General features: G+C 43.1%; 2 protein-coding genes and 1 pseudogene across 2 annotated transcripts; 2 read left to right on the top strand and 1 right to left on the bottom strand.

Moving 5' to 3' along the window:
• The first annotated feature begins 1,305 nt into the window (after positions 1–1,305).
• On the top strand, positions 1,306–2,878 carry LOC107275771 (disease resistance protein RGA2). The gene has a single exon (XM_015758497.3). The coding sequence runs from the start codon at positions 1,347–1,349 to the stop codon at positions 2,772–2,774; it is 1,428 nt and encodes a 475-aa protein (XP_015613983.1). The 5' UTR covers positions 1,306–1,346; the 3' UTR covers positions 2,775–2,878.
• A 1,519-nt stretch (positions 2,879–4,397) lies between these two features.
• LOC4348048 (putative F-box protein At1g23770) lies at positions 4,398–5,812 on the top strand. The gene is made up of 2 exons (XM_015758418.3): positions 4,398–5,621; positions 5,697–5,812. The coding sequence occupies exon 1, from the start codon at positions 4,494–4,496 to the stop codon at positions 5,484–5,486; it is 993 nt and encodes a 330-aa protein (XP_015613904.1). The 5' UTR covers positions 4,398–4,493; the 3' UTR covers positions 5,487–5,621; positions 5,697–5,812.
• An 872-nt stretch (positions 5,813–6,684) lies between these two features.
• Positions 6,685–21,232, bottom strand: LOC4348045 (disease resistance protein RGA5-like; annotated as a pseudogene).
• Positions 21,233–25,428: the final 4,196 nt, after the last annotated feature.

Here is a 25,428-nt window from a genome sequence, read left to right as displayed (position 1 = left end):
GTTGTTAATTCTTGACTGAGTCGAGTAAACATGTTGAGGTGTCAATCCTCCGTAAAATTGCAGAATTTTCACGTACATGTCATACATCAATACATGTATGCGTTCTATTGGCAAGGCTGTCAAAATACATACAGGTCAGTTTCATCTAATTTTTGTAGCATGGTTTATATATATTTCTTCAACAAGGGTTGTTCTATATAAACACCATTTAAGAAAGTTAACGCTGTGAAACCGTCCATATAAAACTCTTTGTACTAGCTAGCAACAACATTTAAAAACAGCGCAATAAACTTAGGCAAAATTTACTATAGGACATTCAAAATTTGCAGTCTTTGTTGCAAACACCCAAAGAATGCGTATTCGCTTCATGACCCCAAAAACCATGCTAACCGGATGCATTATTTTATCATATCTGATACAAACAAGCAGGGGCGGACCTAAGAGGGGTTCCCCGTATGCACCGGCATACCCAAAAATCTTGCCAAAAGTCCAGGATGTAGCATGCTTCGGTGATTTAGTTAGCTTAGATACAGAGTTTTAGTTGATTTAGGCAGCCTAGTTACGCTGCGGTAGTCGAGGAAACGAAGGCAGGCGCAACCCACTGAACGCCCAGATCCTAAACGTGAGGTTCTGAGGCCTTGCCGCCATTGCCTCGCCAGCGGTCGGCGGTAGTGACAATCAGTCTTCACAAATTTTATGATTTACTTCATTCGAATCCCCTATTATCTTTCTCATGTAATTGACAATTAATTGAAATCAGCAAGTTCAAAAATTAGTACTGTAAAGTTAAATCTTTGATGATTGGTGATGGCAATGCAAGCGTTTTCATTTAAACATCTTTCAATCTTCTCATTTCACTGCTAATCTTATATAAAAGATTTTGCTCAAATTATTAGTGTATTTATATGTATGACGGTAGTTAGAATGCGTTCTTTGTGATCTGCATAGGCACTCCCAAGGTAAATTTTCTGGGTCTGTCACTGCAAACAAGGAGAGAAATAGCATGGAAATTAAGTGCCAATTTGTCCATGTGTCCATCTGTAAATTCTTGACTCAAGAGTCAACAGTACACATGTTGAGCTGTTGATCCTCTGTAAATTGCAGAATCTTCACGTCAATACATGTAGGTTTCCTATTGGCCTGGCAAGACTGTCAAGTCCAGATACATCGTTTTCATCTATTCTCAACCATTAATTTTTGTAACATGGTTCATTGCTTCAACAAGGGTTGTGCTATATAAACACCATTAAACCAAGTTAACAATGAAAGCCTTCCATATCAAACTCTTGGTAGCTGGCTTCCTAGCAAACACACATCTAAAGATAGTTCAAGCAACTCCTATATTTATGGATGTTGTCATTTCTGCATTAGTGAGTGACATCATTAGCCGATTCATGTCATTCCTTATCAGTAAGTATGGACACAACTCATGTTTGAAGAACAAACTTGAGAGACTGCAACATCTTCTTCTAAGGGTTCATATGGTTGTTGAGGAGGCAGAAGGACGATACATTACAAATGCAGGGATGCTGATGCAACTCAAGATGCTTACAGAGGCTATGTATAAAGGCTACCATGTCTTTGACACTTACGGTCCCTTAGAGCTTATTAAAGAAGCAGGGGAGGTGAGTGACTCATATGCCCTGGATTTCCATTATGTAAGACGCTTTCATCTATCTGGTGGCACAATTGTTAGCAGGGAGGTGAAGAGTTCATTAGAAAATTTAGAAACCGTTCTTGATAACCTAAAGGAATTTGTTTCACTCCTAAATGGATGCGAACGGATATTCCGCAATCCATATAGTACCTATCTTTACATTGACAACTTCATGTTTGGACGTCAGGTCGAAAGGCAACAAATCATGAGCATATTGATGCTAGATGATCATCCTAAGATCCCAGCTGTGCTGCCTATAATTGGTGGTTGTAGAGTAGGTAAGAAGACACTAGTTTGGAGTGTTTGTAGTGATGAGAGGATCCGCTCTCACTTTTCTACCATTCTGCATTTCGGTGGCGATGATATTAAGAAATTTGATGAACGCAAGGTTATGCCTCTCAAGACATTAATTACTGTTGAATTTATTTCAGACATAAGTGACTGTGAATGGTTGAATTTTTATTCTTTAGTAGCCTCCTCTGGTAACGGAAGCAAGGTTATAATCATAAGTAGGCTTGAGAAACTAGCAAGGTTTGGGACAGTAAACCCCATTGAACTTAGGAACTTTTCACATGAGGAGTACAGCTACCTTTTCAACGTTCTCGCATTTGGAAGCTCGAACCCATTGGATCACCCCCGGTTAGCGATAATAGGGAAGGAAATAGCAAGAACATTGCAGGGGTCACTTGTCGCCATAAACATATATGCTAATGTTCTGAGGAATAATTTCAGTGTTCCATTTTGGATCCGTGTGCTGAACCTATACAGAGGGATGATGGAGAGCAACTTGTCCTTGTATGGTGAACACCCTAAATCTCTACTTCAGAAAGATGGAACTATTATAGATATAACTGCATTTTGCCCGTCATTGGCTACAAACTCACTTCGAATCACACTGCTAACTGGTGAAAAATTCAAGTATGATAACAAAAGGGAATTACCCGTCATGGGATTCGGCGATATAATAGCGGGCTCCGTAACCATGCCAATGAAGTTTCAGTTAGTTTGGGAATCACGGTTAGCCCCTTATACTGTTATTTCTGCAACTTGTGGTGCAGAGGAGCTTCTGTCAACAACCTCAACAAGGAAGAAACGGAAGATTGTGTGTACTTCCTGAGTTGTTAAATTTTCTAGACAATATGCTAGCAATTTGAGTGTACATCAAATGTATAAATTTCTACATTAACTAGGTATATTTAAAACTTGTAAATGTTGCATGTGCTGTTGTTTGCATGTTTTAATAGTGTTTTATAATATTTTAAAGGTTACAAATTAATATTTCATATATGATATAAAATTATTTGAATAATACTAAGTATTTGCAAATACATTGTATCTTTCATATGGTTTTTCTCTCACTTGTTGGGACTGAATGTTTTATGTAATGGTTAATCCGTATTTTTTAAATGTTGTATTTCTCTAACTGAAATTGAAATATTTTATGGAGGGAATTAAAACATTTTTTTATAACAGATGAAGCAATGTTAATTTTCTTATTGATATATAATCGTGTGAGATTTTGTTATATACATTCAATTACAAGGAATACAACAGTTTAATCGGATCATAAATCGAATAATTATTCTAGGAGAAAATATTGAAAGAAGGAAGAAAAATATACAAATAAGCATGCAAAGACTAGTTGTTAATATGCATGCATAGGCATGACACATACATGGAAAGATAAGTACTCGGAATAAAAAGAAGAAAGTAGTATAAAGAGGAGCCACGCAGCAATACTAAACTATACGCTTGGAACGAGGTGGGCGGGCGCCTGATTTTTTATTCGTGGATTGGGCCCCCGACCTGAAGTCCCGAGGGTATATCTAAATACATGCTGATAGTTTTTTTTTTGTTAAAAACTGTTCGATGTACTTATAATATTATTTATATGTAATTACATAAGTAATATGTAATTTAAGTGTAAGTAGTATGCAATTTCAATTCAATTTTCAAAAATTCTCATCCTTCGTTGGTTGGAGCCGCTGTGTGAGCAACCGAATGTGTCTATGCATGTAAACACACATCCGTTGGTTGGTTTGAATCCTTGCATGTGCATGATGCAATTTTATTTTGGGTGAATAACATGATCCTTTAACTTTCGTTTAAGGATCAATTTAGTTGATGATATTATGTGTTGTCCAAACAAGTACCTTAAGTTTATTGTGTGATTCAGTATAGTCCTTAGACTCTCTAAACATGTCATGTGTACCTGCCACATCATCTATGCACCCAAATTCAATATTTAAATGTCCATTCCACCCTTATGTTTTTCATTGGAAATAAAGAAAAACTATTGAGAAAAGAAAAAAAATGTAGCATTGTTAGCTAAAAAAATTGGCATTTTCCTTTGTTTTATGATTGCTTCTTCTTGTTTTTCCCTTTCTTTTTCTTCTTTTATTTGATAGAAAATTGAAGGTTAACATAAACATTTAAATGTTATCTTACAAGCACAAATGATGTGGCATGTCCATATGGCGTTTTAAGTGAGTTTAAGGACTATATTAAGCCGCATGATATTTGTAGGGTCTTGTTTGGATATTATAAAGTATCCAGGACTAATTCGACCTCTGAGCAAAAGTTAAAGGAGTTAACTGACTATTCACCCTTTTATTTTCGTCTTACTTAATAGCACTAATCTCAAAGTCAATCTAATGGATCAAAAATCAACATATCTCTAATGGAAAATGCGTCGAAAGTAATTTAGCCTTTCCGAAGTTGCAAAGCATTCTCCGTAAGAAACGCATCGCTCTGACCAACTTATTATCCTCAGAAATGAAACACAAACGCTCAGCGAAAAAGAAGGCTCGATTTGGTCATCAAATCGCTCGAATTGATGCGGACGACGAGGAGGCATCCACTGCACGATGCCATCGACGCCGCCCGGTGGGACGCCGAGCCTCCCCTCGGCCGCCTCGTCGTGGTCGCCCACGCCGCCTTCCTCCACGCCGGCTTCGTCCCCTACAGCGCCGGCGGCAGCTCGTCAGCGTCTCGTCGTCCACTCCCGGATGAGATCGGCGCGGTGGCTTCGTCGCTCTCGCTCCGCTACACCGTCCCGGAGCTCCTGCGACGGACGACGACGCAAAGGCGCCGTAGCCGCGCCGAGACCGCCGTGCTGAGGCTATGCGCGCACGGCGACCACGTCGTGTTCTACGGGTACCTCACCGGCGACGCCAATCAGGTCCAGAGACTCCAGACAACCAGGCACTGGGCGTGCATCGACGCGCTAAGCGTCGCGTCCGTCCTCCTCTCCGGCGACCTTGATGCGACGGCGCACGCGCTGGCCGACGACGGCGCCGGCCTCTGGAAGAAGCTCGCCGGCGGGCTGGCCCGGCGACTCTTCGTGGACATGTGCCGGAAGAACAGCAGGCTCCTGCCGCCGCGCCTGACCTCGCTGCCGCCTGACCTGCAGGAGGACATCCTGCGCAGGCTCGCCGTGGAGGACATCGCGGCGATGTACTTCACCTGCACGGGGCTCCGCGACCTCATCGCCGGCAGCGAGGTGTTGAACAACAATTTCCAGTGGGGGGAGCTGTGGATGAACTTCGCATGGAGCCAGGGTTATCTACGGCGGTGGCTGCCATCACCGGCGAGGGTGGTCGTAGGTCGGCGAAGTCAAACAACGTCGTTTGTCGCCGGAGACGGTGAGGATAGGTGCAGGTGGCGGGATCCAACAAAGCAGATGATAGAGCGTTTCGTGGAGAAGAGGAGTAAGGTTCTCGCAGCCGGCGGGGACGGTGGCCGGCGGCGGCCGGTGATGGCGGCGCGAGGCCGGAGGAGGGGAGACAAAGGCGCCGCATCTTCCCGTCAGAAATGGATGCATCGCTGATTCGTCTACATTGGCCGCGAAATGTGATTTGGTATATTGGACTGAATGACTACCACGACGACAACGTACACGAAATTTTACGAGATTTTCTCTGGTCCAACAACAAAAAGTTCCTCAAGGTACCAGCACCTCGAGGTAATTTTTGTTGGACCTGAGCAAATCTCAAATATTTTAGTTGTTACGATTGATAATCTTCTGTTTTATTTGAAGTTGTGCGGGTAATTGTTCACATGTTGCAGTCAGGGATCGAAATGTCTGTAATTTCGGACCACGGTAAGCAACTATCTCGTCCATTTTTTTTTCAAATTTGTGTGAATTTGTTTAAACTTTGTTCAAATTAAAAAAATTGTTAACATTTCGAATAATTTCGTGCCAAAAAGTGCCACAATCCCCAAGATTCATGAGATTTTGTGACCACCAAAATTACCAAAATTTCGGCCTAACCGAAAGTGCAAACACTGGTTGCAGTTGCAGTAGATGATAATGATTCAAAGCAACACGTTCATGTTTTAGGATCTTGTTTAACAATGTTTATGTATACTCCTAATTATTTATTTTACGCAATATGAACCAAACCTGTAACTATACAAGTGATGAAAAGTCTATGCTTCAAAAGGGACAAAATTTCAATAGTCGTATGCATTTAAATCTCCAAAAGCGGCAAAATATTATAAAATGTGTACACATCTTTACAAGCATCAAAATTCTATATAATTTTAATTAATCGTCTACATTCCAATTAATCATTGAACAATGAACAACACAACCCCCGTAATAATGTCCTCACATTTATCCATCCTCTGCTCTTTGAAACAAAAGTTTGGAACACTAGAAAACTGAAGAACCGCCAATGCTCTTGGTAACTCATCTCACACCTCCGATATGTGTGTTAGTGTTGGACTGAATGACATCTGAATATCTGATGCCACAGAGACTATACACGAGTGCCCGCCAACTTGTCCTCATGGAAGCAAACCCTTTCTAAAATCTTTGAGAAATGGTACATCATTGCATCTAGTGGCAAACTGGCAATTGATCAACTGCCACTCAATTGTCAGGCAAATGATCAGTTTTCACGGTATAAAATGGTACATCATTGCATCTAGAACCTTATCATATCTTCTCAAGGATTAAAAAAATACTGGCCATTACAATCAAACAATTAAACAGCGAGAACATTCGAATAAAGCTACAGTAATAATCCAAGCAGGCCGAAGTTGTTCCATTATTTTAAAAAGAACTGCAACATGCAGGATCATGCTTTAGTAAGACAAAATGCCGATTACAACATTAGTACATTACATTAACAATGTGAAACACACATAATTTAATAAGCCCCAAAAGTGTGTGGACTCCAAATTCAGGCTTCACGACGTGCAACGGAAAACATCCGAGAGAAATGGGAAGAGCAAATTTCTTGTAGAGCAAAACAAAGCAACAGGTCATAAAAGTACACAAATAGAAGTACCACTACCACACGACTAGTTTGCAATTTAGTGATGATTCTGTATACCTCTTTCATGGGTCACTAGAAACATCGCCGCTGGCAACGATATTAGTTGACAGTAACACCGCCTTGCTGATCCTCTGCATCCTTGTTATCATCACACTCTTTGTTACTGATCTCTTCGACGTATGCTTCCTTGATGGCAAGTCTAGGATGGTTGGGATTTGCATTTGCTTCGCTCCTGATGGCAGCCACCGCAGCCTCAGCATCAGAATCTTCAGCGCCCACACGGTAGATAAATACCTCCACTTCTTTGAGATGTTGGAGGTTGTTGATGCCAAAATAGAAATCATGGGGTTCTGCCATTAAAACGTGAAATAGAATCTCAAGCTTCTCCAGCTTTGGCATAGCTCCTTTCTCAAACGTAAGGTATGCTCCACCATTGTGATCGCTACAAGCAAGGACAAACTCCTTAAGAAATAGGAATCCTGTGCTTTGGACTGTAAGCTGTTCTTTTGGGTCAGGTTCCAGCCATATTTCTAGACTGAGTAAGGCTGGCAGGTCTCCAAGTGTTTCCATATCTTCCTTCTTTATCTCACGTAAATTTATGCTAAGGTATGCCATTTTGGTGAGATACGGTTTAACCCACTTTGGAAGTTGCAGGAGATAGTAGTCAGTGATCATGTGAAACAATCGGAGGAAACAAGGGATAGGGAACCAACGTTCTAAGAAATCATCGGTACTGTGATCTATAATGTGCAATGATTGGAGTTTGTAGCTGCTTAGTTTACAAAGTGAGGCGAGTAACATCTCTTCTTTTGTCTTGCACTTGCTGAGTTTATCAGACAAACTTATTTTGAGGTCCCTCAAACTGGTCAGCTCACCAAGTTCTGCCACTGCGCTCGCTGAGCTACTGCTTATATTAATGCCTGATAGCACCTGTAGATTCCTCATATTCCCAATTCCATCCGGTAGCTTCAACATCCGATCTCCGAGAAGATGTTGTAGCTTTATCAATCGGCAAAATTCAGTGGGAAACTCTTCTACGCATGTTTGGCGAAGGTCCAGCGTCACCAAATTTTGGAGCTTTGCAATTTGTGTTGGTATATGTGATATGTTTGAACAACAAAGGCTTAAGTACTCAAGCTGGAATAGCTTGTCTATATTTTCCAAATACTGCTCTAAACCTTGAGAGCCATGAAAATCCAATACTCGTAGAACCTCAAACCGGGAAAGCTAGGGCAAAAAAATTATGTTCCCACCAAAGCAGTGTAGGGATCGAACATGGCATAAATTTTTGTTTGCTAACAGAGTTGACAAATGATTATTAGTGTCCTGAATGGATAATCGCCGAACATAATGATGCGAATTCGTTTTTCTAGTTTGGCCACCTAATAATGTAACAAAATTCTCTTCTGTTGCTTTTGAGGAGATAAATTGAAGCATTATATCATGGACACGGCATGCACGAGCCTTACCATCAAAACCAATGTCCACAGGTTGAACCAGACTTTTGTTGATGAGCTCATAAAAGTAGCTCTCCGCAACATCTTCCAATTTCTGCCCACAGTCTTCAGAGATAAAGCCTTCAGCTATCCATCGCCATACTACCATGTTTCTTTCAATAATACAATCCTCTGGAAATATGCTCAAATATAGCAAACAAGTCTTGAGATAGTTTGGAAGGTTATTAAAGCTAAGGGACAGTATGATTTTCATTCCTTCTAGATTTTGGTTCTTGTCCAATGCAAAACCAATCGATTCTTTCACTTTCTCCCACTCTTCCTTGATAACTGGTCTATTTGCTAATAAGCCAGATATGCTAATAATTGCTAATGGAAGACCGCCACATTTCTTCAATATATCTGTTGAAACTTCCTGTAAAATATCTGGGCAGCCATCCTCATTTGTACTGAAAATTCTCTTGCAAAATAGTCTTCCAGAGTGAACTTCACTTAGAGGTTCCATCTGATAATTGCGGTCAATGCCATTTAAGCAGCATGACCATCCAACATCGGAAACGCGTGTAGTAACTATAATTGTACTGGAACAGTCATTATCCGGGAATGCAACCGTGATAGCTTTCCATGCCGAAATAGACCATACATCATCAATTATAACAAGATACCTAGTTAAAGTTTATCAACAATATAAGTTTGTGAATGAAAAACCACTCTATTATATCATGAGTGTGGGTATACAACTTTATCGAAGAGGGGAAAAAAGAACTAGAGAATTACCTCTTATCCACAAGTAGTTCTCTTAGCTTTTCAATAAATTTCTTTTCATTCCATGTGTCAATATCTTTGAGGAAACCATCTTTCGTAGGCATATTGTATGTTATATCCTTGAAGATATTCTTGAAATCGGGCTTTTGTGACACTGACACAAATGCATGGCAGTCAAAATGAACTTTAACCCTACGATATACCTCATTCGCTAGAGTTGTCTTCCCAAGACCTCCAAACCCCACAATAGATAATACCTTGCGACACTTTATCAACCTGCTCTCTGCATCCAACCAATTGACAAGTTCAACCCTTGGGCCATCTATACCGACAAGATGGTTCTCTTCCGCGAAGAGAGTAGCCAACCGTGGATCAACAGAAGCATTGGTATTGCTAGAGCTACTGCAAAAAATATCGTCAAGCTTGTAGCTGTTCTTTTGATCTCTCACCGAGATAACTCGTGCCTTCAGTTCCTCAATCTCGCCAGCAATATTATGCCTCGGGCCAAGAGTTTTGAGACGTTGTATACTCTTCCTAAAGAAGTCCTCGATGCTATTACTGGTGCGGTGCTGCTCACCGTTGGCACCAAGTTGGTGCATAAACTTGTCTATGCAGTCCTCGATGTCATAGGCAAGCTCCCTCAGCTCGGTGATCCAGGCCTTCACCTGGATGTCAGGGTCCTCGAGTGACGCATACTTGTGGAGCGCCGCTTGCATGTTGCTCAGCTCCGATCTTAGGGAATGGATCTCACGGCGGACACCTTTCAAGCACGCGTACTTGTCTGCGAGCAAGGTACTGAGCTTGCCCAGTAGCGGCCCCAGTGCCCCATGTGAGACACTCACCACGGCATCCATGGCTACCGATCGATCTGAGCTTTAGTTTGTTCTTTGGTGGTCTGGAAATAAAGGACTGAAAAAATATATCAGTAGAAATTGAGAGAGATGTGTGAGATAGCAACCGGAGCAGGAGTCGAGGAACATAGCAGAGGCCGGAGGATCGGAGAAGCAGCAGCAAGATCAATCAAGCCAGGAACCAGAGCTCCTTCAGATTCCTTCCTAGCTTCTACCATCAGCCTATAACTTCTTGTGCTCAGCTAAGCCATTTGTATGCTGCATCTAGTGTTTGCTGGGGTTGGTGATCAGTCAACGACGCTCCATTGTACTGCTTTCCCCTGATGAGGATCCGTTTGCAGTAATGCAGGACCTTCTGTACAACAAGGTGGATATATTAGATTAGAGAGAATGGCTCCAAGTTGGCAAGTGGAAGAAGTGACTGTCATGTAAATTAAAGTGTGGTGGCCGACAAATGTAATCTGGTGCTTTAACAGAAAATGGAAAATCCCCAACCCGGGAGTATCATATCCTTCTTATGTCATCACTACCTGCAGACCACCGAACCAGCCAGGAACAATTAAAATTCCATGTCACTAAAGCCTGACTGAAACTTGTGCTGGAGAAACGAGTGCAACTCGCAAGACTACACACGATATTTGACGAGATCGTCCACCTTCACCTCTACAAGTACAACATTACAACCTGTCGCTGACGGATGAGGCGTCGCTAAGGCACACGCTCTGGCCTCTGGAAGTTCCCCATTCTGACGCTCACCCCGGTCACGCAGGCGACGGCGGCCGGGTGACGTGCGGATGGACGATGGCTACACACAGGTGATCGATCCCCTATGGTGAGCATGGGTGTCGGTGGCGGCTGATCTGAGGGAGAACGTTGTAGCGTCCTAAAACTTTGAATAATACTATAATAATAAAAGTACGTAATGTTTTAAACTTTTTGAAAACACTTTACATCGTGCTATATATTGGAGTAATTTGTTTGCAAATCAGTATGTTAAATCTTATCAATCGGACAAATTAAAGTGAACAAATGAACAAAAGCAATTAAAGAATCAATTTGATCACCACCCTGAATAAATGGAGTACAATTCAAGTACAACTAAAAAAATACATTAGCTAAATTATCAATTCATTAGGTGCAAATATCTATCTATTATCTATTATCTTCTATTAAATACTAAAAGTCAATTAAACTTCCTACAAACGCTCCTAAGCCTCCACGTGGCACTCCTACAAATGCTCTAAGACTGCCACGTGTCACACTAATAAATTGGGAAAAAAGGCAAAAATTCTAAGAAAAAAAAGTGGACCCATTATTTTCATCCGTTATATTATAGGGTTAATTGGATCCATGCCACTGTGTAACTTTACAAAATTTAAAAAATATCACTACTATTCGTCATATTGGCTACACGCCACTGGAAATTTCTAAAATTGGAATCATGCCACTCCTGTCCCTTCTTCCGTCTCCTCTCTCGCGCCGTCTCCATTCCCATCCCACATGTCAGTTCCATCTCCCCATCTTTTCTTCCATCTGGCGCGACTGCAAAGAGGACAACGGCAACGAAGGCGGCGGCTCCCGAGCACTCCCGTCGTAGATCGAGGACAGCGGCAGCGGCTCTCGAGCCCTCCTGCGCGGATGGCATCGAGGACGGCGGCGGCGACAGCTCCAGAGACATCCCGCCGCAGATGGCGTCAAGGACGGTTTGGAGCGGCTCCCGAGCCCTCCAACGGTGGTCAATGGTGAGGCACGTCAGCTTCGCCCCGCTCGGCGCCACCGACCCCCCTCCTCCAACCACCATCTTGTTCTCCAACTCGATGACCCCGACGACCCCCCGCCACCCCCGCTACTGGGCGGCGCTCCGCCGTGGCACCGTCGTCGCCGATGGACAAGAGCGTGGGGCAGCCTCCGCCTCCTCACGGAAGGGGGATGTGAGAGAGGAGACAGAAAAGGGGCGGGAATGGTATGGTTTCAATTTTAAAAATTTCTAGTGGCATGTAGCTAATATGATAAATAATAGTGGCATTTTTTTTAATTTTGCAAAGTTGCTGTGACATGTATCCAATTAACCCTTAATCCTTAAAGGATCCTTCCCACCTCCACTTGCCTGTCCGTACGTGATGGATTAGATCAAACTAAAAATACACAAATACCTTCCATCCCCTTCTACATGTATCATGTCTTTCCTCAAATATATACATGTGTATTCTCCCTCCATTACATACATACAATTAGATAGTTTGCCATGAGTTTTAAGAAATATAAACCAATAATTTGAGATCAATATTGCTCATATTATATGCTATATATGACAATAATCATTTGGTCATAGAACCCTATTCTTTTAATGGCAACCAAATAGCAATAAAACATTGTAAGAAATTGAAAATGAATAATATATATCGTTGAAAACATTTTACAAAAATAAATTAGATAGATGGTATCGAAGGGAATAAAATTTATAAATTCAACGCGTTAATAAATTCAACATGACAAAAAAAATATAGCTACGCACCATACTACTACATTTTGCATGGCATTCAAATTTCCATAAAAAGCACGTGACATAAATATATTCTTGAACGCTCACCTGCCACTATGTGTCACCTCTAACACAAAAACTATAGTTACCTTGGACGTCGACGATGAAGAAAGCGGTTGGCAACGTTTTGTTCCCCAGGGCAAGCTACATAGAAAAGATACCTTTGGCCTCCATTGGTTCACTATTAAAGCCGTTGAGTGGTATGTTGGTCTTCTTCAAATCCTCATCTCCACGCCCCAACTTCTTGAATAGTGAGTATGGCATTAAATTCACAGCGACACCTCCATACACCAACATCCTAGAGATCGGCTTCCCATCAATGTGACCCTTTTGGTAGAGAGGCCTCATATGACGGTTAGACTCATCGGGCTTCTCAAAAGCTGCATCTCTTGGTCCTTGTGAAATTAGGCAATTCTAGCCTCATCCGTGGCACGGAACTCCATAGGCAACATGCACACCATATTGACATCCATGTTCTCCGTTGGTGGTGAATCATTGCTAATTAACAACCGGTGGCTCATCCTCTTTCAAGTCTCCCTCTTCATCTTGAGCAACCACCGGCTTTTCAATCTCCATTGGCTTAGGTCTCCACTCTTGCCTTGGCGGCAGCCGCAACTCATTAAATCTCCTATCTCTCCACACTTCTGTTTTCTTTTCTTTCAACTCATGAGCACGAAGACATTGCAACCTCCTATTTTGTGAAGCCGTCAAATTCTTAGGCATCCACCTTCACTGGTGTCCTACGCCGTGATTGTCTCGGCTTCAGTTTTCTCGCTTTGAACCACCCTGGCTTCATCTCCAGTAGGTATTGGCACAATCATGAGACCCCACTTTGACAACAATCAGCTCTGAAGTCCTTGTCTCCACCTTGGCGCGCTTTCCTCCACCTCTTTCCTCCTCAAACCGATTCTTTGATTGAAACCAGTCTTTGTTTGACGAAAACAACTGCTCATGCACTGACATTCATGGCTCCACCCAACTTTGATGAAATTGCATTAGCACCGTTGGTGGCACGAACTCGTACATTGGTGGCGGTGCCCCCCATGGCATGAAGTAAGGAAAAGGATAACCCGGCGGCGGCATTGGACAAGGCCCCCATTGCATGACTTTGTGGATTGTAAGGAAAAGGCAGCTCCACTTGTCTTGGGGATTAACCAAATCTCTCCTAGGAGGTGATCTTGGTCTTTTACCCTTGTTAGAACGTTGCTCAGCAATTCTCTTCTCATACTTGTTCAAAAGCATCTCAGAAGACACGTTTGGCTTTTGTGATGTTCTTGACCTCGAAGCTTCACCTCTATTTTCCTTCCATACACCAACTCCTGGACTTTTTGGCACAATCATCTTAGGCCTAGGCTCTCCAATCACTACCTACTTCTAGCCGAATCAACACATTTTTATCATTAAAATCAATAGTGTTCACATGAAAAGGATCATGATCTAGCTTCATCTTAGAACCTTCAGTTAATTTCAATCGTTCTTCTTCTATAGCCGATTGAACCTGTCGACGAAACACATTATATTCATTAGTAGTATAGGAATAAGAATCATGCCACTTACAACAAGAATGACAGTTCAATTCCTCCAAAGATGGTATGACATGGCCTTCGGGTAACCTAATTTGTTTTTATTGTAAAAGATAGTCAGAAATCTTATCACACTTGACCACGTGAAAGCTATGCTTAATCTCACTTTGTCGATCCTTGCGAGGAGTAGGCATCAAATTAGAACAAACAAAAGTTTTATTCTTATTAGTCCATGACCACTCAACAATATAAATATCATGATCACCATCATCATCATCATCATCATCATCATCATCATCATCATCATCATCATCATTCTCATCATGGAAATCAACAATACTAACATTAGGCTTCTTATCATTAGACCTAACAAACATCTTAGTTTCTTTAACTCGGCTTTCTTGAGCTAGAGCTTTTTGCATAAGTTGACTAACATTAAGAAATTATTGGCCATCTAATCTTTCTTTAGTAGGAAGCAGTAAACCATGTATGAAATAATCAAAAAAAATTTTGTTCTAATTGAGCCGAAGTATGAATAGAATTTGCCGGTAAAGAATTAAACCATGTAAAAGCAGTACCATACAAACATAAAGAAAGCAAGCATAATTTAGAAGCATCTGTCTTACTAGCTTCACCACATTGTGCTAAAAATTGGCCTATGTGGTCCCATGTGGCCTACTATCCTCACCATTGAACTTAGTAAATTCAGGAACTCTAAAACCACAAGGATATGGGATATTATCAAAATAATCAAGATACGACTCAATCCCGAAAGTTTCTCTAATAATATTCCTCACACACTCCTCCATATTTTCAGGCCTTGGTTGTGGATTTTATGGCCTAAAAGGAGGTGTCAGCGCAATATTGCTATATTGGCCATATCTAACATCTTGAGGGTATCCACCATTAGGATCATTGCAAACATTAGGCACATGTCGATGAATATATGGATTAGCAGGAGCTACTAGTGGATTAGGTACTGGATAATGGTGCAAAACAGAATTATCAGAGCATGATTGTGTCGGTCTGATCGGTCTAGGGCCCGGTCTGACCGGCAGTCAGAGGTGTGGTCGGACTGTAGGTCTACACGGTCAGAGCAGTCTAATGGCTGGTCAAACCGAAGGCAGGAGAGCAGGTCAGACCAGCCAAAGGAATGGCTGGACCGCCCGTGGTGCTAGGGTTAGCCTCGCTCCTAGTATATTGTGTAGCCGCTCCATCAGTTTTGCTATAGATGTGATGAATGGGGGTTGGGCTAGTACATCGAATATAATTTGATGGCAAATCGGCCATGAGAGAGCCGAATTTGGAACTCATAAAAGATTCAACTCTCCTATCAAAAGATGAACTCATAGCAGCCTCAAGTTTATTATTAAAAGTAGCATTAACGGATTCATGTACGGAATATGCTAAAGAGCAATGTCAGCAATGCTTACCTCATTAACAACGACACGGGGCATTGGGTCAGGCTTTCGAGTAACTCCTTAATGAGTCTTGACGAAGCATCCCGCCAAAAGCACCTCTTGTGTCGCCTTCATATGTCATTCTATCTCTTGGCGTTGTTCCTCGTTCAAATCCTCCAAAGTGACGGGGAGGATATTGCTTTGATCCACTTCACGCTTGGTCATGATGTTGATGAACTATATCCATAGTGGAGTTGCCAAAAATCATGTTTAACTTTTTTTTGGCAAAAAGACATAAATGATCAGAACACCTAAATGCTATGTGGTGATATCAAGATGGGTTTTGATAGACTAAACCGGCTAGCAGAGCTGATTTAGATGAAACTAGGGATAAACACCCATCTCATGGGCAAATGAAAGGTTTACGGGACAAACCTACAAAGGGATTTCGTACTCTCGCAGCGAAGGCAGACGATTTACAGCGCAAATCGACAAAGATGGACAAACTAGGTGAAAAGTAGCTGCAACATTGAAAAAACGATTCAATTGGTTAAATTGGGTTGAGAGTAGATTGTTTTTCCTCCTCACCTCCTCTCATTCTCATCTCCTCTCATCCTCACTTCCCGGCGACAACGGGGTGGCAACGGCGGCTGCGCGACGACGGCACGTGACGGCTTTGGCGACACGCTCAGGGAGCAACGGCAGCGGGCGGGAATGGCTGGGAGCAGCGGCTTCCGCTCGGAAGAGGCCAGGCCTGGCCGGGTGTTGCACGGTGGGCAACAGCGACGTCGACGGGCTCGGGGAGAAGCGGCGGTGGCCGCCGCAGCCGGGAGTGCCAACGGGGTAGTGGCGGGCGCGGCGGTGAGCTCGGTGGACTGCGAGGGCCGGCGGTGAATAGCGGACGGCTCTACCTTCCTCGGGTACTCGGGCGGTGGTAGGCGCAACGGTGAGTAGCTCGTCGGACGGCGGCAACCGACACAGCGACGGCCGGATCTGCGCCGCCGCCGCCGAGATTCCTAGGGTTTCTTTTTATTAATATTATTATTTTTTTGGATTTTTATTTTTACGTGCTACCTGTACATAAAATTCAGATTTCCGCATACCATTTGGGGCAGACGGGCTAACATTATGCATACGAAAATAGGTTTTGGGCCATATGGAGAAACTTTTTTCCCTTTTTTAGTAGTGTACTCTGCTCCTGGGAGATCTTTTTGGAGTAGATCCACCCTTGCGATCTTTTCCTCCTCATTTGCTTTTCTAGGGGACGCGTCTTTACTTAGTTGCTAACTGCCGCGTAAGCTCTCTCCCCTAGTGCCTACTACTCCCTCCGTTTCAGGTTAGAATATGTTTTGACTTTAGTTAAAGTCAAACTACTCTATGTTTGATAGTAAAAAGTAGTAATATTTTTAACACAAGACGAATGTATTATGAAAATTTATTTAATTATAGCACTAGTGGAGAAGTAGTTTTTACTTCCGGTTTGGTTCGTAACCCCATGTAGTCCCGGTTGGAAAACAAATCCAGGACTAAAGATCGCTATCTTTAGTCCCGGGTGAAATAACGAGGAGTAAAAATTTATTTTTAGTCCTAGTTAGTGTTACCAACTAGGAATAAAGATAGAGCCTTTTTAGTCCTGATTGGTAACAGCCAGCCTAGATCCGGTTGCTCTTTTATTCTTTTTTTCATTTTATTTTTTTTAATATTGATTTCACTCCATCCCGCCCCCAAAATCCCAAATCAATCATTCCCGAATTGTAAAATATCAAATTGATTATCACCTCTAAATCCTCAAATTGATCATCTCCAAATACATCACAAAATCTTAAAAAAAAAATTACATCACAACTTTTACAAAATTCATCACAAATACATTATATATTCATATCACACACAAATCAAATAAATCTCAATCCGAGTCATAAATCTTAAAAAAAAAAAAGCGCCTACGCCACCCGCCTGTGCGCCGCCAGCCGCCGCGACCCCGCGAGGCCGCCCAACCCTCCGCGAGGCAGCCCGGCGCGCCGCCGCGAGGCCGCCAGCCACCGCCACGCCGGTCGCTTGGCCCTCCGCGCACGGCCGCCGTGCGCCGCCGCTGCAAATGGGGAGAAGGGGGAAGGGAGAGGAGGAGAGGAAGAGATAGGGTGTGAGGAGGGGAGGAGAGGAGTTAAAGGAGGAGGAGGAGATAGAACCGAGAGGGAGGAGGAGATATGTGTCGATCTGATCCACACGCACGTCTCTCCGTGTATGTCGATCTTTTTTCCCGGTTGGTAACTTCCCGGTTAGTGTTATCAACCGGGACTACAAATAGATCTTTAGTCTCGGTTGGTGTACCAACCGGGAGTAAAGCTTATGTCAATCTTTTTTCCCAGTTGGTAACAAATAGATCTTTAGTCCCGGTTGATAACATTATCCGGGACTAAAGATCAAAAAGTACACCTGAGCTTTTAAACCGGGACTAAAGATGTTTTTAGTCCCGGTTTTTAATACAACCGAGACTACTGTGAAATCTGTTGACCGACCAAAGATGGTTTACTGTAGATTTAGTAAAACTATGCTGGTGTTGTAAGTACTATTACTTTTTTCCATAGAGTTAGTCAAACTTAGAGTAGTAACATGAAACGGAGGGAGTACCTAGCATGACGCGGTTGTAAATTGAATTTTCTTAGCCATTGACGCGCAAAGCTTTTGCGAATCAAATAATATTTTCTGCCTGCGCCGATCATGACTCATTATTCATCCTATTTTGCATCCACTGACTGCATCCATTTCTATTTACTAATCCTAAAATAAATTGTGTGTGTTCCCACTCCGGTTTAAAAAAGACAAATCCTGCTCCGTCTTCTAGTCATGCGTGACAGCGTGAGGCTTCACTTTTCCATTAAAAAGAAACCGTGAAAAATCACAATTATTTCCCCACATGCATTGGATCACTCCTTTTATTGTCAACAAAACTTGTAAATTCTATACATATGTTTCCCTATGGGTCTTCACGCATGCGCGTCAAATTCATGTTGGCAGCTTAATTTATATCAACGAATATGTTGTTTTCTAAAGAGCAAATGGATTGTCACTCGGAAGTTACAACAGATGCCTGCACAACTAAGATATGTTTAAGATAGACCATATCACTCTTTCTACGTCAGAAGCCACTACTAGTCTATAAATATGTTTCATGGGCCTTCACATATGGATGGCTACATCACTTTACCATTTTACGGTACATAGGTGACATATCTTAAGAGCAACTGGATGAGCTGCCACATGATTAGTAGGCGAAGGGATGTGGAGTTGATCATATATTCATATTTTGTGCTCCCTTGTGGTGGACGTGTTTTCACTTGATCAAGGACTCACTACTTATTGTTGCAACCTCTAACATGACACTTTTATAGACAATAACATACTAAGATCATAAAAAAATAAATTTATTATGAATAGTGCTACTTGTCACTCTAATATTGGCATTCCTCGTACTAAGGGCATGTTTGGTAGATCCCTAATCCTTGTAGTTTATGAACGTTTGTATGCTAAAGGAAGAAAGCAGAATACGTCAGCCTAGAGATAGGAGAGGGAAAAAGAAGAGGAAAGGAATGAGGAAAGATAGAAAAGAAAAAGAAAAAAGGAGAGGTGGGGAAGGGAAAAGGGAGGAAGGAAGAAAGATAGAGGAAATTTCCTAAAAATAAGTTTGTGCATAATTTAGAAAATGATGTCCTATTTGAAAAGAGGAATTTCGAAATGGGAAAGTTGAGTTCTAAAACAGAGGAATTGAAGCTATTGTATTGGAATAAAATTAGACACGTATAAAATCTTTTACAATGTAAAATGATCTCACTATTTCGTGGCAAAAAATATAACGTGATAAATATAGCTACTCCTAATCTCTTATTGGATGAAGCTTGATACACCACCGAATTACCAAACCACCACCAACCGTGCAGCTTACTGTGTGTGCCAAACTTGCAGCCTGCTCTGACATGAACCGGCCAAGAAAAGCATGACTAAACTCATCACTAGTGATCAGTAGTCCATCCACTCCCAGTAAAGTAATTACGCTCTCACATCGATCGTCTCTTTCTCTAGCACTACCCAGACCTAGCTGTTGGTTGATTTTATCGGCTAATGCCGGTTAGTTAGGATAAGGTTAAAATCCCACCGGTTTTCCTATTCTAAGGGCCTGTTTGGCACAGCTCCAGCTCCAGCTTCACCTCTTCTGGAGCTGGAGCTCAGCCAAACAGTTTCGGCTCCACCAAAACTGGGAGTGGAGCTGGGTGGAGCTCTCTCACAAAATGAACTAGAGTTGTGGAGCTGGGTTTAGGCAGCTCCACAACTCCACTCCAGACTCAACTCTTGGAGTTAAATTTAGGAGTTGGAGCTATACCAAACAGGCCCTAACAAGAAACAAACTAAGAGATAAATCTGTTTTATGTGATCGGTACAAAATAGATTCGAATTTTAGATTGAGATAAACCTCCGAGCCCCACCAGTGTCGCTATATAAAAGAAAGAGAAAGGAGGGAGGCAGGTGACCACTCAACTCTCTCCAACCCTAAACCCTAAATCAATCGCCCGATCGATTAGACACTGGAAGGGGTTCGTGAGGTATCTCACAACAGAAGAAACAAAGGAGAAGAAAGAAGAAAAGCAATGCTTCATCTCAGGTCAGTGATCAATTAGTTTCCGCATAAGCAAGAGGTAATCATATTTAGGTTAAGACTCAATTAATTAATTGGATTAAATTCCAACATTGTGGTATCAGAGCTTTATTTTAGCCTTCATGTTCCCTCGTAATCACATCATCCCTGTGATTAGAAGCCACCCTTACAAAGTTCAAGATTGATTCGGCATGATGCAATTTTGAATAAGATTAGATTAATTTCCTTAAGTCTTGGTTGCATATTAAGCCATATTATGCTGGTGGTCTCGGCAAACAGTAGAAGCAAAATTATTGAAGGGTTTAATTTCGTTGCTTAGTAGTAGAATTTAAGAGAAGAAGAGGTTTAGGATAAACAAGATTGAAATTCCCAATCTCACACTAAGAATTCCTAGACCGAAGCTAATCTTTCGGCTTGCACTCAGCAAAACAAGAAAGGGGATAAACTAGATTGAAATTCCCCACTATTAAGCAAAAGGGAATAAACAAGATTGAAATTTCCCCAATAAGCCGGAGCAAATCGGCCTAAAATCCCCAAAATTCGAAGAACCCTAATTTCGGTTCTAAGAACCCTAAGACCAAAGCCCGAATTAAATCCAAATAAAACTCAAGATTAGGGTTTTGAGTTCGGGAATTTACCGGATCGTTGAAGCCCTAAGCCACCGGAGATGCCGCACGACATTAGCGCCGCCGTACGGGCTTCGCCGGGAAGAAGGCATCGTCGTCGTCGCCGCACGGGCAACTCCTTCGCCCACGTGTGCCTCGGCGTGCCCTCGCCGCCTCTCCATCACGGTCGCGCTGGTTGACGTCCATGCGCGCGCCGCCTTGGAGTCCCCTCCTCACCGTCCCTCGCCGGGGACGATAAGCGCCGGCTTGGCAGCTACCTTCGGGCTCCGCCGCCTCGCCGGACCGCCAACGCCATGGCACGGCTTGGCGCCCTTCTCGGCTGCGCCCCCAGCCACGGCAAATGGAAGCCGCTCGGCGCTTGTCGTCGCACGCGTGCTCCACCTCGCCGGAACGCCGTCGCCGCCATGATCGCCGCCGATTCCACTCGCTCGCTCGCCGGGAGATTGGATCGGGGGAGAGAAGGGGAGAAATGGGGATTAGGGTTAGGGTTTGACCCGTTAAGCGATTTCAGCGGCGAAGGCGAAATCCTGGCCGTCCGTTTGATCGGACGGCCGTCGTCGCTCCCGCGTCGGACCATCGCCTTCATGGGCCGCGCCGATCTGGGCCGCGTCTGCCTAAGCACCGCGCGCACACATAAATGGGCCGGTCCGTTTTGGGCCGGCTTTTCGATAAGAGTGGGCCTTTATTTCAATTTATTAAGCCCGCGAATTTAATTTCTCAGAATTTATTTAGCCCATTTTTATGGGCCGGCTTAGGAAGTGATGGGCCGCATTATTAATTTTAAGCCCGGCATTTATATTTTTTTTATTTCCAGAAATTCATTTATTAGCTTTCTTAGCCATTTAAATTGCTGGAAAATTATGGTCAATTATTTGATCACTCAGAAAATTATTTCTAGTTAAATGGAACCAACGGAAAGTTTAGCTAGAAATAAATTAATGATATGATATTATATTTGACCAACGTTAATATGATTTCATGTCAATATTTATAAAGATTATTATTTCCTTAAGCCACTTAATTTATTTCTAGTTGAATGGAAATTTAACTAGAAAGTATTTATGATTTCATGTCAACATCATTATGATGGTCATTTTCTTAGTAACTTAATTATAGTCGAATGAAACCAACGAGAAATTCGACTAGAAAGCATTAAGATCTGAAGTTATATTTAACCCACGTTATTATAATTGCATGTCAATTATATTTTTTTATTCCTTAGTTATTTTCTACCAAACGGTGATATAATTGAGGAATTAATTTTAAGATTATTCATAATTATTTATGACCAATGGTGTTTTGACTATGAAATTCTAAGTCTATTTTGCACATGATTGACTAAGCCATGGTAAACTAATTATATGCAATTATCAGTGCTTATTATTGATCAGTTGCAATACTGAGTAAATTATTTCTAGATTATTATCTAGAAAGAAATATGATTTCATTAAGATTGTTATTTCCTTAATTATTTTCTACCCAATGGTGATGTAATTAAGGGAAGAAATCTAAGTATTGTCAATCATTATTTTAATTCTCTGTCATTTTGGCCTTAATGGTGATATGACTTACAATTTTATTTATGCCATTAGTGCATTAATTCCTTTTATCACTTCTAACTTACGGTGATGTGATCGAGGATCTAATCTGTCAGCAAGCTTAATTCCTTTACCATTTCTGCCCAACGGTGATATGGCTAAGGATTTTAATTTTAATTCTATGGCATCACTAATGGCGTCATTTCCTAATCATTTCTACCGTATGGTGATTTGATTTGGGATTTTAAATTATTTACTTTATCACTTCTACCTTTTGGTGATGTGACTTAAGACATTAATGTTTACTCCCTAATCATTTCTGCCCAACGGTGACTTGATTTTGGATTATAAGTAATTTCATTTATTGATTCCTTCGTTTTTGTCTCTGCCCAACGGTGATACAAAGCGAAATAAAGATTAAGTTATTATTGTGTAAGTTAATGTACTATTGTACGTAATTTGCACAAGCAACCACAATAATAGTGGCACTTAATTTTATTTATCAGTTAAAGTCTATGGAATTATTATTATTATTCCTCATTGACTTAACTGAGCCTAATGCCTATTTGAGTATGACTTAGCATTAACAAAAGATTCCTTGTGGCTCCCGCAGCTGATGTCACTAATTTTTCCTAAACTCAAGAGGCATCTTTAGCCTGGGAGAAGGCCAATATAATGCTATGTTTCGCATGTCACTCATAAATATTGAGATTATCATCCCTGTTAGTGTTACGGGAGAATTTTGAGCATGATATTGCAAAACTGTATCTAGCAAACGTTGAGATGAACTTTAGAAGTTTGTCAAAAACTAATGCTTAGTACAATTTTAGTGCCTATGCACATTTGCCGCCATAATTTAAAAGGTAGCATAAGAAATAAATCACATGGCGTGCAAACTTAGTGAGATGGATATCGCACATTTCATATGCGTCACTTGTCCATTTCATATGATTCTTCTCCCATTAGACTACGGTCATTTTCAGAGTTGTAATACTAAGACAAAGTGGACCATAATTGACTTGGTTCATCATTCCGCAAATCAATAAGAAATATAGAAGACTAAGAGGCAAACTAAGCAAGATCCTATTAATCTTGTCATTTGATGGCTAAGATGAAGCTTTACTATGGGGTTGTAGCAACTCCAAATTTAATAATAATAAAGCTCACTTTCCTCGCAAGGGGAAATAAAATTGCCTCTATGTCCTATGTATGCTACTCTTGAAATTTTCTTGTGTAAGTTCTTTGCAAGAAATAGGGACATGCTTAATGTCCTGATTTAATGGCATTATTTTGGGTTGAATTATTATGAGACGTTGTCGAAATTATGGCCTTATTATTCGGCCACATTTCTAGGGGAGAATGGACGTCTCATTTAGATCGAGACACTTCACCCTTAGAAATTTCTGACATCTATCATTACTTAGATGATAATTCGCTAAGTACGCCTTGGACCCTCACTCATAGCCGACGAAGATCATCTTGCAGCCACGGTCCTCGAGCTTGGTAAGGTGCGACGTCGTGTTCCGGATGTAGACGATGCAGCCAAACATCCGCAGGTGGTGTACCACCGGCTTCTTCCCGTGCCATGCCTCGAACGGGGTCATGCCGTCCACGCTCTTCGTCGGACACCTGTTCAGCACATACACAGTTGTGCTTACCGCCTCGCCCCTGAACCATCCAGGCAATCCCTTCGCCTTGAGCATGCTCCTTGCCATCGCCACAACCGTGCCGTTCCGGCGCTCGACGATGTAGTTCTACTGCGGGCTATAGGGCGCGGTGTGCTGACGATACACACCTTCAATCGTGCAGTACTCCGCGAACTCGATTGAGGTGAATGCACCTCCACGATCAGTGCGGAGTCCCTTGAGCTTGCGTTCGGATTCGCCTTCCGCACGCGCCTGGATGTCCTTGATGGCAGCCGCTGCACGATCCTTTTAAGGAATCGCGGCTACCCACATGTACCGGCTGAGGTCGTCCACCAACAGCATGAAGTACTTGTTCCCCCTTGGTGTTGCCGGCGTGATTGGACCACACAAGTCACCGTGCACCAGCTCCAACAGTTGCCACGCATGGTACTCGGCTTGCATAGGAAACGAAGTACGCCGTTGTTTCCCAGCTTGACACGCCTCGCACAGCTGCTTGAGCTGCCCGACCTTCGGCAATCCCCGCACCAGCTCCTCCCGAGCCAGCTTCCGTAGCGCCGCCATGTTGACGTGGCCAAAACGCTCATGCCAGCGCCATGCGACCTCGTCTCCATGCCCACGCACCGCCAGGCATGATGGCTGTGCCAACTTGATATGGAGCATGTACAGCCGATTCGGCGTGCGCTTCACCTTCACCAGCAACTGACGGTCGGGCTCCCGAATCTGCATCATGCCGTCATTGATGCTGACCTTGTACCGGGCCTCGTCGAGCTGCCCGAGGCTCACGATGTTCGTCGTCAGTTGTGGGATGTAGTAGACGTCGGAGAATGACCGGAGCTTTCCATTCTTGCACACGAACACGACAGTCCCGTGACCCTCGATCCGCGCCACCGGGTCGTCGCCGAAGCGCACCGTCCCGAGCACCGCCGTGTCCAGCTTCACGAACGCCGCCCGGGATCCCGACATGTGGTTGGTGGTGCCGGTGTCTAGGACCCATGTCTCCGCATCACGCTCCTGCTCCTTGTCCAGGTGGGCGAGCACTTTCTCTTCCCGGAGCAGAACCGGGGCACCGGACCCCGCCGTTGCCGCCCCTGCCGCGCCAGCTCCAGCCGTTGCCGTCGCCACCTCAAGTGTGCTGCCACCAGCCGTCCCCGCCTCTGGTCTGCCCCCGCCATGCTCCTGCTCCGCCCTCCATGGCGCTGGTTCGGCCTGTGGGAGCAGAATCACTGGCGAGATTTGTGGGGAAGGTTGGAGAGGCGACGCGTTCGTGGCTAGCGGTGGCGCTGGAGGGGATAAGGTGGGCGACATCTTCACGAGAAGCAGAGAAGCGTCCTCCTCCTCCTGGACGATGTGGGCTTGCTCTTTCTTGGGCTTTGAGCGGCACTCACGGGCCCAATGGCCCATTTTACCACACCGCTTAAATTCGTTGCCTGTGGGCTTGCTGGAGTTGGACGGCCCACTCGACGATGAACCTTTCCTATTGCCACGCCCGC

The sequence above is a fragment of the Oryza sativa genome, chromosome 10, assembly GCF_034140825.1.
Source record: "Oryza sativa Japonica Group chromosome 10, ASM3414082v1".
NCBI classification, from domain to species: Eukaryota; Viridiplantae; Streptophyta; class Magnoliopsida; order Poales; family Poaceae; genus Oryza; species Oryza sativa.
This window is presented reverse-complemented; position numbering and strand designations above follow the sequence as displayed.

Excerpts from the sequence above, each read along its gene's own strand:
- LOC107275771 (XM_015758497.3), top strand. The coding sequence starts at position 1,347 with ATGGATGTTGTCATTTCTGCATTAGTGAGTGACATCATTAGCCGATTC.
- LOC4348048 (XM_015758418.3), top strand. The coding sequence starts at position 4,494 with ATGCGGACGACGAGGAGGCATCCACTGCACGATGCCATCGACGCCGCC.